The sequence below is a fragment of the Lepisma saccharinum genome, chromosome 16, assembly GCF_977018435.1.
Source record: "Lepisma saccharinum chromosome 16, izLepSacc3.1, whole genome shotgun sequence".
Classification (NCBI taxonomy): domain Eukaryota; kingdom Metazoa; phylum Arthropoda; class Insecta; order Zygentoma; family Lepismatidae; genus Lepisma; species Lepisma saccharinum.
In genome coordinates, this window is record NC_139244.1 from 53,293,214 (window position 1) to 53,311,516 (window position 18,303).

General features: G+C 37.2%; 1 protein-coding gene across 1 annotated transcript in view; it reads right to left on the reverse strand.

Annotated features, from left to right (window-relative positions):
- LOC146000086 (uncharacterized) overlaps positions 1-18,303 on the reverse strand; it is a 44,493-nt gene that overhangs the window by 15,492 nt on the left and 10,698 nt on the right. The window contains exon 3 of the mRNA XM_083137417.1: positions 16,869-17,021. Within this exon, the coding sequence (XP_082993543.1) occupies positions 16,869-17,021 (153 nt within the window). The remainder of the gene's footprint in view (positions 1-16,868; positions 17,022-18,303) is intronic.

The window sequence follows — 18,303 nt, forward strand, 5'->3', positions numbered from 1 at the left end:
TTTCAACTGTTCGGTATTCGATCTCTGGATTTGTCTACATTATCAAGTTCTTTTTTCAAGTTGGCTATATTTTCTTCTAAGTTCTGAAGATTATCTATTGAAGATAAATTAGTATATTTCTCAAGCAAAGATTTGAGTTCTCTATCAATTTTTACTATAGGATCAATCAGTTGAGTTTGAAGATTTGTAACCTCTGCTTGAATATTTAGATTTAGCGAATTCTGTTATATAAGTAAATCTGGTTTCAGTTTCTTTAGACGTACATCTAAACTAGCAATCTCGCTGGAATTATCTGGAATATCCTGTCGCCTTCTATTACCAAATATATCATGTTTTTTTTTGGTTTTAAGTATTTTATATATTAATAAGAGGATAGATTATTCTTATTTCGATAAACAGAGGAATCAATTTATCATACTCGCCAATTATCTCAGCATACAAAAATTCACCAGCTTCCACATCATAAGACGTATCAGGAAATAATGTACTATGTTTAATTCTATACAAATTTCGACATATGTGCAAACTGCCGCATTGGGTGAAGAAATTTTTATTTGAATTTTCCCTCTAACAGGTAACTTATATGATGATAAGTTATTATTAAATACAAATAAGTGCTTTCCAGTATCCTCGTCAACATGAGACCAAATACTATTCAAGTGAACAAGAAATAACCCGTTCAATTGATGATAAATGTCTCTAAATACATCCATGTTTACTGAAATTCTCTCTACAGGCTGATTATGTTGTTGCTTCTTAAACCCAAAAATATTCATGACGTTTTCTTTTATATTAGCTATTTTATATTATATATAAAATATATATTTGTACTAAGTATAATAAAAAAAAATAATAAGTACATCAAAACTCAATCTGATCGAAATTACTATGAAAAAAATCACTTGATACACTTTTTAAAACTTAAAATAATAAATAGTATGTAGATTTAAAATAAATTAAATACTTAACTTTTAACAAAAAACAAATATGAGGAGCACTGCAACAACACATCCGTACTCTTCAACCACTCTCACGATACTAATTGATCTGTAATGCGAAAACCCTTTAAGTAACCTAAGCGCGGACCGCGTTGAAAACATCCGAAACAGTGAAGCAATCAGAAGACACCACATCATCGCATTACGTCATAACCAACCAATCAGAAAACAACACGTTAGATACGGGTCATCATAATATTGCGTAATAATTTGTTGCATAACATTGCAACCCACAGGTGTCTGTCAAGTAAACCGGAAGTAGACTGGAAGTAGACCGGAAGTAAACCGGAAGTAGACCCGAAGTAGGCCGGAAGTAAACCGGAAGTAGACAGGAAGTAGACCGGAAGTAAATTTGTGTGGGTGTAAGTGTAGGTGTGGGTGGGTGTGGGTGTTACGTACTTTAACTCGAAACAAATTATGACACTCGTACTAAGTGTGAGGTGAAAAAACACAGATTTGCAATAATATAAAATCGACAAAAACATCATCAATTAGGTTTACCATTGTGGTTAAATTAATAAAAACAATAAGCCTCGTACCAAGTGATTTTTTGAGGGAATATGATTATACTACTATTTGAAAGAGTGAAATTTTAAAAAAATTTGTGTCATAGGGGAAATTATCTAAATCTTAGAATTTTTATACAATAAAATTCATATTGAAGCTCTTGCGTAAAAAAATTTTTTTACACTTGGGAAATCAGCTAAAATCATGACTTTCAGTTAAATTACACTAAGAGAGCTCACTATAAAATTGTTAGATTTTGGGGGGGTGGCCGCTCGACCCCCGTTTTTAACTACCACTTTTATAAAAAGAAATTTAATTCCACATAATGAACCTCAACCTATACAATTGTACATTTTTTTAATCTGCAGTATTTAAATTAAACAGACTTAAATAAGAATTGGAAGTACGTACATAATAGAACAGAATCAACAGTTAAATAATGTATAAACCAAGAAATGGATTGGTGGTGTTAACGCTATTGCTTATAGGCGGAATTGAGCAGAATCCAGGCCCACGTAACAACGTTGATGTCCAGAGCGAACTTTTCGAACTGAAGCAGGTTATGCTCCAGATAAAAAACTCGAATGAAGCTATTATGTGCGAAGTGAAGCAACTATCTGTCACTGTGAGCAGACTGGTAGGAAGAATGGAAAAAATCGAGGCCGAAACAGACCAACTCAAGTTAGATGTAAGTGAAGTGCAGTCTTATGTTCGATCTCTGGAGGATCATATAGATGACCTTGAGAACAGGTCACGGCGGCAGAACCTTGTTTTTCATGGTGTTCCGGAAAAAGAACGCGAAACGTGGGATGAATCAGCAAACGCGGTGCGAGACTTAAGAGTGGCCTGGAGGTTGGCATGAAAGTAGTTTCGTGGCCCGATGCGATACAGAGACACCTAGCGACATATCAGAGGACTAGGAAGAGAACCTTCCTCCCTTCACCACCCCCTCCCCTCCGCGTGACTCCCGCAGTGAGGTTTCCAGGAAAAGGACACCCACCTGTTTCTTTTCATTCTGGTTTCGGAGGCTAAAATTTCTCCACTGGCAAAGCAATTCGCATTTCACTGCTTGCTGGCTGACTCTTGCATGGAACGAGAAGAGTGGCAGGCTCCCGAGACAGAACCTTCATCGTTGAAGTTTTGATTGAATAAATTTGGTTGATTACAGTGGCTGCTATAATTATGTTGAATTTTCTTGTTGAGGTTAGAATTATCAATTGAGAGTAAAGAAGGAAAGAAGGAGGTAGAGAATATCAGTTGAAAGAAAGTATTTTTTTAAGGGGGTGTTCTTTTATACAAAATCGATATATAATAATAATGATAATAATAAGGCAAAAATTAGTAACAATTATTATTTCAACTATTAACGAATCGAGTCCCTATTAGAGATGGGCAGGAGCGAAACTACCTGGAATTTAAAAAGGGGAAAGGTGGACATGAGTAATTACATATGGAAAAACTAAAAAGGAGAAAGACGGACAAAACAATGTGACAAAATGTACAGTAGTAACAAAGATGTCAGGAAACAATAGTATAATATTGAACATACACTTTGATGAAGTAGTTTTCTTTGTTATGATCTGAATTAAGTTCCTTTGCACAGTTCTCATCGTTGGAGTTCACAGCAGCTTTAATCGGCCAATATTGATTGATTTTGTTTATTTTACTTCGCCTTTCTGCCACTCTTGGCTAATGATGATATGATGTAATCGATGAAGAGACGCTCACGAAGGACACGTATGCCCAGACCGGATTCGAACCCGGAACCACTGGCGTCGTAGCGAAATGAGATAAATACTCCGCCACGGGGCCGGCTAATCGGCCTAGGGTGGGGACAAACTCTCAGTGGTGATGGGAATCCCCTGTGGAAACATATGACCAGTTCCTGCATCACATTAGTTGCTTTCTCCTATTGTGATTTTTCCCAATGTTAATTGATTGCTTCCCAAGTGAAATTTCAGTCCAACTAATGATAGTATGATCTTCAAGGTCAGCACTATACGTGTTATGAAGAATTCGAAGTAATAATTTGTCAAGTTAGAAAGTCAGCAAAAATTATGTTTTTATACTAAATTTTACATTAATTGAAGATTTGCAAAGAAACAGTAAACCTTTTTGTTGGTTGATTGATTTAGTGTTTTAAGTCCACTTTATGCACAGTAAGGCTAAGAGGGACTGGACCTACAGTTTAAAGTTGAATCCGAACCACTATGTGCCTCCACCGGGTATCGAACATTTGAACCCCTTGATTACAAGGCGGCGACACTACCACTGCACCATCGGGGAGGCCAGTGTAAACCTTTTCGTAATCGTTCCACTCCAAAAACAGATGAGCCACATCAAGTTTGTTTGGAAGTAGTGATGTTCTATGACACACACACACACACACACACACACACACACATATATCTCCTCAACAGGTCCTATAGACCAGCAATGTCAAACTCAATTCGTGAGTAGGGCCGCATAACGATAATGTCAAAACTATCCGGGCCACACATCTAGAACCCCAACACCTTAAAATCCAGAACTAAGTGGTTCGACCCAAGGGGGCCGAAGGGAGGGGGGATTCCAGTGATTATTATTGCAGCATCGATATGTCAATTATATAGACCTCCCCCCATATTTTTTCATGGTTATAGTATTTTACATGTTACTTTCGAGTATAAATTGGTTACAATTGTAACTGTTTGTTTGCAATTATAGTTTCGTTTCGCACAGATTTCACTGTTTTTTTTTTTAACAAGCTTCTCAAAAGTGTGCAATAAGTTTTTTGTTAGCATGAAACTCTTAATGCAGACAACAAATGTTTTGTCAGTCATTCTTGACCATTCGGCTGTTTCATTAATCTTCATTATGGAAAACAACTTTTCACCAAGGCAAGTGCAACCAAAATTAATAAAATTTCTACAGCAAAATAGCTTATTCGAGGATCCTGCTATGGGAGATATAAGAAAAATCAAGGATAGCCCACGTATACGAGTTGCACTGCAATTAAATAAGTTCCATTCGAAGTCAGGACTTGCACACGCATCATCAAAAGAAAAGGGAGCAGAGCAGAACAAGATTATTGTCCTTCGCACCCTCTGAAGTCTTGAAACTTGTTTCCAAATTCATCACGTAGTATTTTTACTGTGGACAAATATTCCTGTCATTCCTAGTATTCCTGAGAAGTTGGGAAGGACAAATTATAACTTTATTAAAAAGTTTTAATATAACGGAAGACTGTAACTTTGCAAAATGACCTCCACTTCCTTCAAAATATCAACTCTTGTGTCACGGGGAGGAATCATTCAAGTAGTTTTACTGTCATATCGAGATAAGAATCGCATCCACGAATGAAGGGAGCTAACCGAGCTAGCTCACAGACGTGCGTAATTTCGCATATTGTGAGGGAAAAGGCAACAACATGAACAAATTTCGCTTTCAATTGTTCACCTCCCTCTTAATAACAAACAGACTCCATCTCTCCTTACCGTCGGACTCCATCCAAAGAGCCCATCGTACAGGGAGCGCGCACTCAGGAAAACCCCGGCCCGTCGTGTGTAAGTTTTTGCGGGATACAACCAAGGATGAAGTTTTAAAACATAGCAACAAACTCAAAGGCACCAACATTTATATCGAACAGGACTATTCCTTTGCTGTTCGTCAACAGAGGCAGCGACTGAAGAAGCATCTCTTCGAAGCCAGGCAACAAGGATGCAAAGCCCATCTCACATACAAGTACCTTAATGTAAACGGTAAAAAGTATTCCATATGGGACCTGGAAGACAACCAGAGCGATTATGTAGGAGTTCCTCAGACACAAATTTCTTCGGACACTTCGTTTTCCAAGAACCAGGCTCTCCCCTCCCACCTCAACATTGGAAATCTGACAACATCGGAGGAAGCAAGAGCGACAGCGTCCACACTTCCGTCTGCAAACCAGTGCAAGCAACAGGCTCCCCCCTCCACTAATCACCCACCTGTGACAAGAAAGGAAGAGGACAATGGCCATCTTCGACAAATAGGTCAAGATTCCACCCCTCCTCTAGTTCAACGGTACCCCAGGCGCCAAGGCAACAACCTACAGAGAATTTGAAGGGAGGAACGCGGACTCGGGAAATGTAAACAAGCAAGTGCACTTGCCAGTTTGGACCAGGTAGGATGTTTTGACGTAGTGTATCAAAATGTTAGAGGGCTGCGCACTAAAATGCAGTTATTTCTTAATAATATATTGTGTAAAGACTATAATGCCGTGGCTATTACTGAAACATGGCTCACCGACAAACACGCCAATGCTGAAATATTTGACGATCGATACAATGTGTTTAGAAGCGATAGAAGTGCTTGTAACTCAGGGAAAAATTTGGGTGGGGGAGTGCTCTTGGCTGTTCAGAAGCAATACACGGCAACGCTTATATGTAAGTATGATGAAAATCCTGATATTGATTCTGTGATCGAGAAAATTAAAATTCAGGGACTGCCATCACTATACGTCTGTGTAGTATATATCACACCACGCTGCAATAGTAATTCGTACGATTTATTCTATGCTTTTATTGAAAGACATTGTGGACCCGCGCATAACATTCTCCTTATAGGTGATTTTAACATTCCATGCATAACAAACAATAACTACAATCTTATTGAGTCAACTCCCATTTGTCGCGACCTGTATAATTTTATGTGTTTCCATCAATTGCGTAGTATAAACGATATTCAAAATAGCAACAACAAAACCCTAGATCTCGTACTTACTAACGTTCCCAACCTACAACTGACACGAGAACCGGACCCCCTGGTACCCGAGGAAAAAGACCACCCGTGTCTCATTTTAGAAGCGAAACATGTAAAGCAAACAAGCTGTAAACACTCACAGGGCAATTTATCTTACAACTTTAAAAAGGCTGATTTTCAGAAACTGTACCAAAAATTATCTGCTGTTAACTGGGAGATCTTAAAGCTTTCCAATGATGTTAATAGAATGGTAGACATGTTTTATGATGTAATGTACGAATCTCTCGATGAATGCGTCCCTTTAAGACACGTTAAAGCACCAAAATATCCTAGCTGGTTTACGACTAGTATAATTAAGAAAATTAAATCAAAGGCGTACCACCACAAAAAGTGAAAACAAAGTGTAGGGAACCCAACTTACCATGCTAATAAATTTAGAGGAATTAGATCACTAGTGAAAAAAGAAATATCAGCTGCATATGATAACTATGTATTAAATGTTGAAAAGAATATGCAGGATGACCCTTCTCTCTTTTGGACGTATATAAATAGTAAAAAACGCGACAAACCAAAACACCCTGTTTCTGAGGATGGTGAGCCCCTACCAAACGTAAACGCGGTTTCAGAAGAATTTGCGAAACACTTTAAGTCTGTCTACACAGGCAATGGGTCCACGTATAATATTGAAATTATGACAGAGCATTCACAAAGTAGAGTGCTAGACATACTGAATATTCAAGAAATCAGTATAAATGAAATCGAAATTGCTATCAAAAAGTTAAAACCAAAGAAGTCCGCTGGACCTGATAAAATCCCACCATACATTTTCAAAGGTTGCGCTGATGTTTTTAAGGTTCCTCTGTCTATCATCTTCAACTCTGTCCTATCATCTATGAAGTTTCCTGATAGATGGAAAGTGACTGCTATATGTCCAATCCAAAAGTCGGGTGAAAACAATACAATACAAAACTACCGTCCTATTTCTATTTTATCCACTCCTGCGAAAATACTAGAACAAATACTATACATGCATATTTTTAACCATGTGAAAAATTCCATATCCGAATTTCAACATGGATTCCTACCTAACAGCTCGATTGAAACAAATCTTGGAGAGAAATTGCATTATACAAGTACAGTATTAGACGAAGGGGGGCAAGTAGATGTGATATATACTGATTTCTCAAAAGCTTTCGACACAGTAGACCATGACGTACTACTGAGTAAACTAGGTAGCTTTAATTTGTCACACTCCCTACGAAAACTCATGGCGTCGTACCTAATGAACAGGCGACAGTATGTCACCTACAAAGGCTCCTCATCCGATGAATTTTTGGTGAGCTCGGGCGTCCCTCAGGGATCCAATATAGGGCCCCTTCTATTTTTGTTATTAATTAATGATTTACCCGAACATCTGATTGATTCTCGCAAACTCTTGTTTGCTGACGATTTAAAGTTCTACAAACGAATAACAAGTGCAGACGATTGTGCCTCCTTACAACGCGACATAAATAGGTTGAGTGCGTGGTGTTCGTATAACAAACTTTCCCTAAATGTTAAAAAATGCTTCTCTGTTACATACACCAAGCAAAAGACGCCTATAAATTATCAGTATAAAAAAATAATGTTAACCTTAAGAAAGCGGAAAAGGCAAGAGATCTTGGAATACTTTTTGATTCTAAATTAACGTTCACCTATCATCTGGACAAAGTAATAAGCGAAGCGTACAAGCTTGTTGGATTTATTATTCGCACGGGCAGGGGCTTCAGAAGTACACAAACACTAAAAATATTATATTATTCTCTAGTGCGTACAAAACTCGAATTTGGCTCTGTCATATGGAACACAGAAGTTCAAAAACATACAGCAAATTTAGAACGTGTACAGTCAAAATTATTGCGATACATGAAATTCAAACTGGAAGGCGAATAACCCAGGTTCGAATCATATACCAACTTAATAGAGCAATTCCATATGGACAGACTTGACCACAGGACAGCCCGAGACCTTATGCTACTTTGGAAAATTTTTAACGGCAAACTTCGATCTCCTCTGTGGCTTTCGCAATTCAAAATACGCATTCCGAACATAAAAACGCGACCCAAGCATGGAACCTTCAATGTGAGCAAAGCGCGAACAAATATCATGAAAAGGTCACCTATTTGGAGAATGAGTGCGGTCTACAATGCTATGGAGAAAGAGAATAAAAGCGTCGATTTGTTCACAATGTCATATTCCCAATTCAAGAAAACAGTTATGAATACATTGGCTAGAAAAATAGATGGAAATATGTTATGAAACTCTACAATATTGTTATTCTATGTATTGTATAAGAAATTGTACTATTCTATTACAATGTGAACTCTGTAAATTGGTGTAAACCTGTTGAGTTCAATATAATAAATAAATAAATAAATAAATAAATAAAAAGGTAAGCAATGGTTCGCATAACCTAATAGAAATAGACTTAGGTGGTTAAAGAACAGCATGTTTAGAAGTAACAAAAAAAAAGAGATTACGTGAAAAGTAAAATTAACTCAATTGAAATAAAAGTATCTGAGGTGTAAATGAATTTTGAAAGGGGTGGCAACCTAAAGTAAACTTGATGAAAAATTGCTAACTATTTTAAATAGATGGAAGAATTGCTTTACTGACTTTTTAAATGTTCATGTAGGAGATAAATCAGAAATAAATGAAGCAGAACCTATAGTTCCAGAAGCTAACTTGATTGAAGTTAATGATGCTAGAGAGATAAATTATTCGAACTTGGAATACCTAAGAATCTTGTTAATATGTCTGACAAATGTACAATTTATGAAAGGCTATAAAATAAAGATGCATCATATCCATTGCATTTTAATTTTGCCTTAGAATATGCTGTTAGGAAGGTAAAAGAAACTAACGAAGTACTCTGACTCAACTGCTAGCATATGCAGATGATGTAAATACAATTAAGAATAATGCTAAAATATTTTTTTAAAGCAAGTGAGAAAGTTAGTAAAGAGAAAAGTACAGGCCGAAACTAACTTGTTTGATCCAGTTTCCAAATTTAAGAAATACTTACAAAATGAAAATGATATTAAAGAGGAAATGAAAAAGAAAGTTTAATGCATGTTATTTTTCCCTGCCTTCTTGTTTAATATCTAATAAACTAAAAGTTAAAATATACAATAACAGTAATTTTGCCTGTGGATGCGAAAACTTGATCCCTTCCATTGACATTGAGAGTATTTGAAAATAAGATCCTTAGGAAAATATTTTAGAATAAAAGGGATGAAGAAACAAGTGAATGGAGAAGGTTACATAATTTAGAAGTAAATAATTTCTGTTAATTTCCAAGTATTATTAGATTAATGATTAAATCACGAAGACTTAGGTGCTCACCAATGAGAAAGGAATAAAGGAGACTTTACAGGATTCTTGTTTGGAAACCTGATGGTAAAGGACCAAAACGAAGATGGAGATGGACCTAAAAGAAATCTGTAAAGATGGAATAGAATATATATAAATTTTGCTCAGGATAAAAACAAATTGAATTGTAACCATGAATTTTCGAGTTCAAGAAGGTTAGAGAATTAATTAATTAATTAATATTGAATGAAATATGGTTTCACATATTAAAAAAACAACTAAAGGTAGTAACATGGTATTTATATTGACAAGGGAATTCCTACAAAAAAACAAAATAATTTTCCTCGTAAGTTTAACAATAGCAGTTACATCCTTGTGACACGTTTGACTAATCGCGAAGATGAGGATGACAGCACGTTCCGTCGTTCCTTTTATAAACGTTTCAATGTTTCGGTAATCAATCTAATAATACTTGGAAATTAACACAAATTATGTACTTCTAAATTATGTAACCTTCTCCATTCACTTGTTTCTTCATCACTTTTAGGCTAAAATATTTTCCTAAGGATCTTATTTTCAAATACTCTCAATGTCAATGGAAGGGATCAAGTTTTCGCATCCACAGGCAAAATTACTGTTATTGTATATTTTAACTTTTAGTTTATTAGGTATTAAACAAGAAGGCAGGGAAAAATAACATGCACTAAACCTTCTTTTTCATTTCCTCTTTAATATCATTTACATTTTGTAAGTATTTCTTAAATTTGGAAACTGGATCAAACAAGTTAGTTTCGGCCTGTATTTTTCTCTTTACTAACTTTCTTACTTGCTTTAAAAAAATATTTTAGCATTATTCTTAATTGTATTTACATCATCTGCATATGCTAGCAGTTGAGTCAGAGTACTTCGTTAGTTTCTTTTACCTTCCTAACAGCATATTCTAAGGCAAAATTAAAATGCAATGGATATGATGCATCTTTATTTTATAGCCTTTCATAAATTGTACATTTGTCAGACATATTAACAAGATTCTTAGGTATTCCAAATTCGAATAATATATCTTTTTAGCATCATTAACTTCAATCAAGTTAGTTTCTAGAACTATAGTTTCTGCTTCATTTATTTCTAATTGATCTCCTACATGAACATTTAAAAAGTCAGTAAAGCAATTCTTCCATCTATTTAAAATAGTTAGCCATTTTTCATCAAGTTTACTTTAGGTTGCCACCCCTTTCAAAATTCATTTACACCTCAGATACTTTTATTTCAATTGCGTTAATTTTACTTTTCACGTAATCTCTTTTTTTTTGTTACTTCTAAACATGCTGTTCTTTAACCACCTAAGTCTATTTCTATTAGGTTATGCGAATCATTGCTTACCTTTTTTTGGTTTATACATTATTTAACTGTTGATTCTGTTCTATTATGTACGTACTCCCAATTCTTATTTAAGTCTGTTTAATTTAAATACTGCAGATTAAAAAAATGTACAATTGTATAGGTTGAGGTTCATTATGTGGAAATACATTTCATTTTATAAAAGTGGTAGTTAAAAACGGGGGTCGAGCGGCCACCCCCCCCCCAAAATCTAACAATTTTATAGTGAGCTCTCTTAGTGTAATTTAACTGAAAATCATGATTTTAGCTGATTTCCCAAGTGTAAAAAAATTAAAATTTGTTTTACGCAAGAGCTTAAATTTCAATTTTAAAACTCCTGTTTCCTCTCCCATTCGTGCCACATGGCCTGTCCACCTAAGTCTTCTTTATTTAATTGTTCTAATAATATCTGGACATGAATATAAATTATGTAGTTCTAAATTATGTAACCTTCTCCACTCATCTCTTTTAAGCCTACTTTTTATTTTATTTCCTCTTTAATATAATTTTCATTTGTTAGAAACTAGTTCAAATAAATTGTTATCATGTGCTTTCATTAGATATTAAATTTTTGAATTTTTCAATGAAACAAAATAGGTTTGTTAAAAAATTAATATTTAATTCATATGATATTATTTCTTGTGATGCATGTTTGTTGTCCGTGTTGATGTTTTTTTTTTGTTTGTTTTAACAGGATTCGAATTCTTGAAGGAAGGGAAGAAGGGGGTTAAGTTTTTCGAGAATATCACGCATTCCATATTTATAAGTAATTACATTTTTAATAGAAAGCGTATCTTTTATCAATGTTTCATGAGATTTGGTCACCTGCAAAAGTTAATCCGTTTATCTCCTTGTTCTATCACAATATGGAACTCAAAATGTAAAATTTTCCTTATCCTCTGCTTACACATTTTCTCTTTTCACACAATCTCTATCTTGATCAATTATATCCCTAGGTATTAAAAACATGTTCTCTACCTTCTTTAAATGTAGAACAATCGCAGCAAGGGACAAAAAAGCGAAGTAAAATAAAGCAATTTAATCAATTAAACACTACAAGAATAAATTTACGCTGTCGTTTGTATTAAAACTCTAAAAACATCCATAAACTCAAGTCAGCTTCTTTGGAAAAATGATTGCAATTAAGAAATTATTAGCCCCGTCTAGTTCGCTACACTTTTAGACATATGGTGGAGTGCAGGTGCATCCCAGCGCCAGGCAAGTGCAGTAGAACTGTGTTCAATCAAATAGACGAATAGCTGTATTCAAGTTCAAAAAATTCAACAATTGCCTCTGCTTTAAACATTAATTTGTTTAGTTAGCTCGCACCATGTAACCACACACCACACACTACACCGATCCAGAACGTAGTACTACACTTGCAGACACAAAATACACTACTTAACACCAAATCAAAAACATAGACGAGTTAATGTTGCACTGTGTAACCGTTTATCTGTGGTGTAAAAAACTAGACGCACATAAGTAGTAAGAATATATTATATTTATAACCTCAATTTACTAATCGGGGAAATTCCCCTTAGCGAACCAATCAACACAATTCACGTGACTTCGTCACAGGGGGAGGGGTCGTGACATCCCGAGCCAGTATTATTGATGTGACATTCTTAACAGGTTAATGACCACACATAGTTGTAAGTACATCAATCTCTACACTTCAGAATGTTTAGAATGGAAAGAATTCTCAGGAAATTCCTCTCAGCCAAGCAAGTTACATGACCCTCTCTCTCTCTCTCTCTCTTTCTTTATAGAGAAAAGAGAAGGTCATAACATTCCCAAGCTAGTATTATTGATGTGACATTCTTAACAAGTCAACGTCATACCTACTCACACGCACGCACACTCGGTGATTGTTTGGAATGCAAAACTATTGATTTTGTCTAAGTACAAGTTGTAAAAACAACTAGGTTACATGAGAAATCTTGCCAACATTTCTGTTAGTATTCAATTTGATTAAAGTTACTGGTTAAGAAAAAGTTGTTTTAAATTAGAAAAAAACACTACGAAAACCTATGACCTTACTTAGATTCATTTCCTTCTTAACAGGTCAATGCCTCAATATTCACAAGCTCCCGTAAGTACATCAATATTCACACAGCACAGACCTAAGCGCGGACCACGTTGAAAACATCCGAAACAGTGAGCCAATCAGAAAACACCACATCATCGCATTACGTCATAACCAACCAATCAGAAAACAACACGTCAGATACGGGTCATCATAATATTCCGTAATAACTTGTTGCATAACATGATGCAATAATTTACCCTTACGAGCCATCGCAATGTTGCGTAATAACTTGTTGCATAACATGATGCAATAGAAGAAGACCGGAAGTAGACTGAAAGTCAATTTGCGTTGGTGTGCATGGGTGGGTGTGCGTGGGTGTGCGTGGCTGGGTGTTAGTGTAGGTGTAGGTGTGCGTGGGTGGGTGAAGGTGGGTGTGGGTGGGTGTGGGTGGGTGTGGGTGGGTGTGGGTGTGCGTGGGTGTGCTTGGGTGGGTTTGGGTGTAGGTGGATGTGGGTGGGTGTGGGTGTACGTGGGTGTGGGTGTGCGTGGGTGTAGGTGTTACATGCTTTAACTCGAAAGAAATTATGACACTCATACGAAGTATGAGATGAAAAATCACAGATTTGCAATAGTATACAATCGACAAAAACATAGTCAAAATAGGTTTACCATTGTGGTTAAATTAATAAAAATAATAGGCCTCGTACCAAGTATTACTTTGAAGGAATACAATCCCTCTACTGCTAAGAGAAACCAATGCTGCCCGACGCCCGGACCCGAAACTGAAGCTCTGATGCCTGGAGAAGCAGACGAGATGTCTCCCAACGGACATGACCCGACAACGACTTCTCTTCCTTTTAAGCAGACGTCTTGCTAATATTCGATCCGGCTAACCTTTCGGCCCGTTTTATCAAAATTAATCTTCGATTCGGCTTTGTGTCCAAAATTACGGTTGCCAGTCGGAATGTGTTGGTCCTACTAACATATAGAAATTCCAGATAGCCCTCTGGCTGAACCTGAATCTTTTTCCTAAAATCCCGACATCATCCTCTCCCCTAGGATTGAACCTATAGGGTGTGAGAAGTTCTCCCCCCTTCTAACGTAGGGGTTCCTAGCACACTAGAATCTAGATGAAACTCATGCTAATTCAAGATGCGGCCGAGGTTTTTCCCAGCTTGCTGGGTTTTTACTCGGGAGTTTCCCTTCATTCTCTTGTAGTCTTTTCAACTCTAATTTCGACACCTGGTAAAAGTCTTCTTTATCAAGACTATAAACCTGGAAGCATGACATCAGATGTTCCTGTAGGTATTTCGTAACTAGAGCATGCCTGCATGAAATGGAGGCTTCCCCAACGGAGAAATCCGGCTTGACTGGATCTATTCCGAGGGGAAGATCACGCCTAGGCAAAAGACCAGACATGGGGCTATAATGTGCTTGGGGAGTGCATTAGTGTACCAGGCGAGGTCTGCGCCTTTCGGCGTGGTTGCCGGTTGACTCAGGTCGGGCGCCACTCAGGTCGGGCGCACGCGAGCACCTTTGGGGGCGTTTTTTTTCCTTTTTTCCTTTTTCCAGCGGAAACTCGATTACCAATGCGTAGTTAGAAATCGGTTAGTTCATCGAACTCTGCAGACTTACTATTGCCTATTTTAGAGGGAGTATGAAAAGGTTTTATAAGCTCTTGCCTTGCTCAACCAACACTTCTTTAGGTGTTAGTGCCTGCCCGAGTTGATACCTTCCTGGAATGAGGGCTCTTCGAAAACTTTATAAGTCTAGTTGAAACTCGCAGTGGTAAGCTAAATGGAACCCAAGAAATCAAAACTCTTTACACAGAAATGTAAAAGGTAAAAACAACTAAACGTCACCTAACTGTAGTGCCCAAGTTTTCCCTCTTCTTCGAGAGTTATTTTCCTGGGATAAATAATTCCCCAATTAAATTATGCACTCGTTATGATGCAAGTAGTTAAATTTTGGATATTTTACTGCCACTTCATTGCATGCGACAGGTTTCTTCCTCTACAACGATAAGAATCTATTAGCTTTCCTTTCTTCTACTTTCACTTTATGTTTTGCCTTCTAATTAGATCTCCAGTAAGTGCCACTGAGGCAGACACCGTTTGCAAAACACACACATTACATACTATCAGGTTAAAAATTATAGATACTCTAGTTTGGACTTCAATTAAAAATTAACCAGTAGACCTACTTAAAAACGAGTTAGAATTGTTAGCCAATTCTTTTTCGAGTTTGTTCTCTATTTTTTATCGTCGTGAGAACAAAAAGAGGGCCTTTTACTTAGTTTTGTAAATAATCGCTATCTTTGAAATTCTGTAAATCAATAGGAGGTTTGTCTGATTGTTATAAAATTTTAGTAGGTTGCAGGCAGAAAGGTTTTAAACACAATTCTTACTTTTCAGGTTTTCAAAATTTCTAAAAAAAATGTTATTTTCAATTTTGCCAAACAACTTTTTCTTGGTATTGGGTTGTACTACAAATACAATATTGATCTTGTTTTGAAGCTCCTTGCATCTGTTTTTAAGATTAATTATAATTGTCAATTCACATTGCAAAACTGATTTTATACAGATTTTTATTCTGCGTAGTAAAGCTGTTCGCGCAACGTGCCAATACCGCAAGCATCGACTCGAAGCGCCCATCGGTAGTTCCAGCGGTTCAACGAACAAAATGAGAAAGTTTTTGGCAAAATTAAAAATAACGTTTTTTTGAGAAATTTTGAAAACCTGAAAATTAAGAATTGTGTTTAAAACATTTCTGCCTGCAACCTACTAAAATTATTTAACGATCGGACAATCCGTTATTGATTTACATAATCTCAAAGATAGCGATCATTTGCAAAACTAAAGAAATGGCCCTCTTTTTGTTCTCAAGACGATAAAAAATTGAAGACATACTCGAAAGAATTGGCTAGCATATATTATTGAAAAATGGAATAAGGTAAATTTTGATCTAACTCGTTTTTATGTAGGTCTACTGGTTAATTTTGAATTGAAATCCAAACTCGAGTATCTATAATTTTTAATCCGATAGTAGGTGTGCTATCGTAGAGTTCCAGTAACCGCATGTTGGGATAGTAGGCTTATAGGGAGCTGCGTTCCACTCTCCAGCCTACTCTATTGCCTATTTTGGGGAGAGCAGGAAAAGGTGTTATAACCCTTGCCTTGACTCATCTCACCCAACAGGTCGATAGGGGCCGGGGCGTACCCCGAGTTCATATCTTTCTGGGATGAACCCTGCTCGATGGACAGATTCCGACAGGCGGATAGATGGATACACGGAGATAGACAGAGATATACACTGAGAGTGAGCGCCACGTATAAGGACTCTTGCGTGATAAACTGCGAGAGCGAGTTAGCGCAATGATAAATAGTGCGCTTGTAGCTTTACTTACATGTACAGCACTTAATGAGAAAACTGCGTAGGGACTCTTGCGTGATAAACTGCGAGAACGAGTTAGCACTATGGTAAATAGTGCGCTCGTAGAAGAAAGTCAGGAAATGTGCATTCCACCCTTCGGAACAAAAGGCAACCGGGAGCATTTTATTTGCTACAGCTGTAATGAAAGAATGTACGTATATACGGAGGACGTTTGTAAATAATATGTAATAAATGTGGTATCTCCATGAGACGTTCTTTACTGAACAATTTCCATTTCTATCTCTGCACTTCAATCCCTGAAGACGAGAGTTACGCTACGATAGCTCGAAAGCCTATACTGACATCTCCTGGTTGATATCCTGAGAAAACCTTCTTCACCATTCGCCCCCAGGAAAGCTTCAAGATAGAATAACATGGTTTACGTTAGTGAATATTTACAAACATATTGAGAAAGAAAATTCCATTATAGACGTTACGTCCTCCGAACTCACCTTCGGCCTTGTACAACTATCCTCTTTGGTGAAACCCATTGCTTCGAATGCAATCGCATAAAACGTTCCCTCTCTGTCTTCGCCGTCATAGCACAGGTAATGTATCAAGCTTTCTTCTTTCTCAATGGTGGTGTTAACGACCTTCAACTTCATCTGAAATTAGAATTGCTCTAAAAATGAACTCTTCAATCTGATTTTAGAAAGCTTCCTTCTCAACATTGATTTTTCTATGTAACTGTAACTGTTTTGCGAATATACAGCGTGTTCGAAAAAGATTCTACCCTTTTCTTTATTTTCTTTCCACGTGACCAGTGTGTGTAAGTGTAAGTTACACTGATTGCTATTAGATACTCCAAGTTTTGAACGAAATACCCGCCGTTTCCATGAGCACAAAATTTTCAAGTGGCGCCCACCAAAAAACAGAAGGCATTGTGTGTTGTGGAATATGCAAAGACAACATCTGTTATCACACTTCAACGCAACTTTCAGCGACATTTTGTGGTCGATTCATCTGACAAGAATTCCATAAAGCGTTGGCGTACACAAATCATGGAGACAGGTTGCCTACGCAAAGGCAAAAGCACCGGCCGTCGTTCGCATTCAGAGGAGACAGTGGATAGAGTTCGACAATCCTGCCAACGCAGCCCCATGAAGTCAGTTCGGAAAGCGAGCCGTGAGTTAGCATTCAACCGCTCAACAGTCTGGGATGTGCTTCGTAAGCGTTTGAAATTCAAGGCTTACAAACTGCAACTTGTGCAGGCACTCACTGAAAATGACAAACAACTTCGCACTGCCTTCAGTGTGGACATGTTGGGATTCCTCGAAAATTATGATTTTGGGGACAGAATAGTCTTCGGTGATGAGGCGACCTTTCATATCTACGGCAAAGTCAAAAGGCATAATGTTCGAATATGGGGTTCAGAACACCCTCGGCGAATTACTGAGAATGTTAGGAATTCTCCAAAGTTGAACGTCTTTGCTGCCATATACAGAAGGAAGCTTTATGGGTCATTATTCTTTTCAGAAAGGATTGTAAGTGGACACTCGTATCTTGACTTGCTCCAGATGTTGTTGATGCCATAACGTGAAGAGGACTCCCGAGATTTCATTTTCCAACAGGATGGAGTTCCACCCCACTTCCATAATGACGTAAGAGGGTATCTGAATGAACATCTCCCACAGCGTTGGATAGGTAGTACTGATCCTGATGATGAAGCGTTGCTGCGATGGCCCCCGACGTCTCCAGACATTCCACCATGCGACTTCTTTTTATGGGGCTTTGTCAAAGACAGAGTCTTTGTCCCACCATTGCCTCGAGATCTGATGGAGCTGCGAGAGCGGATCACAGAAACATTTACTGCCGTTACAAGAGACATGTTGATTCGAGTATGGGAGGAAATGGACTATCGACTCGATATCTGCCGTGTCATGAAGG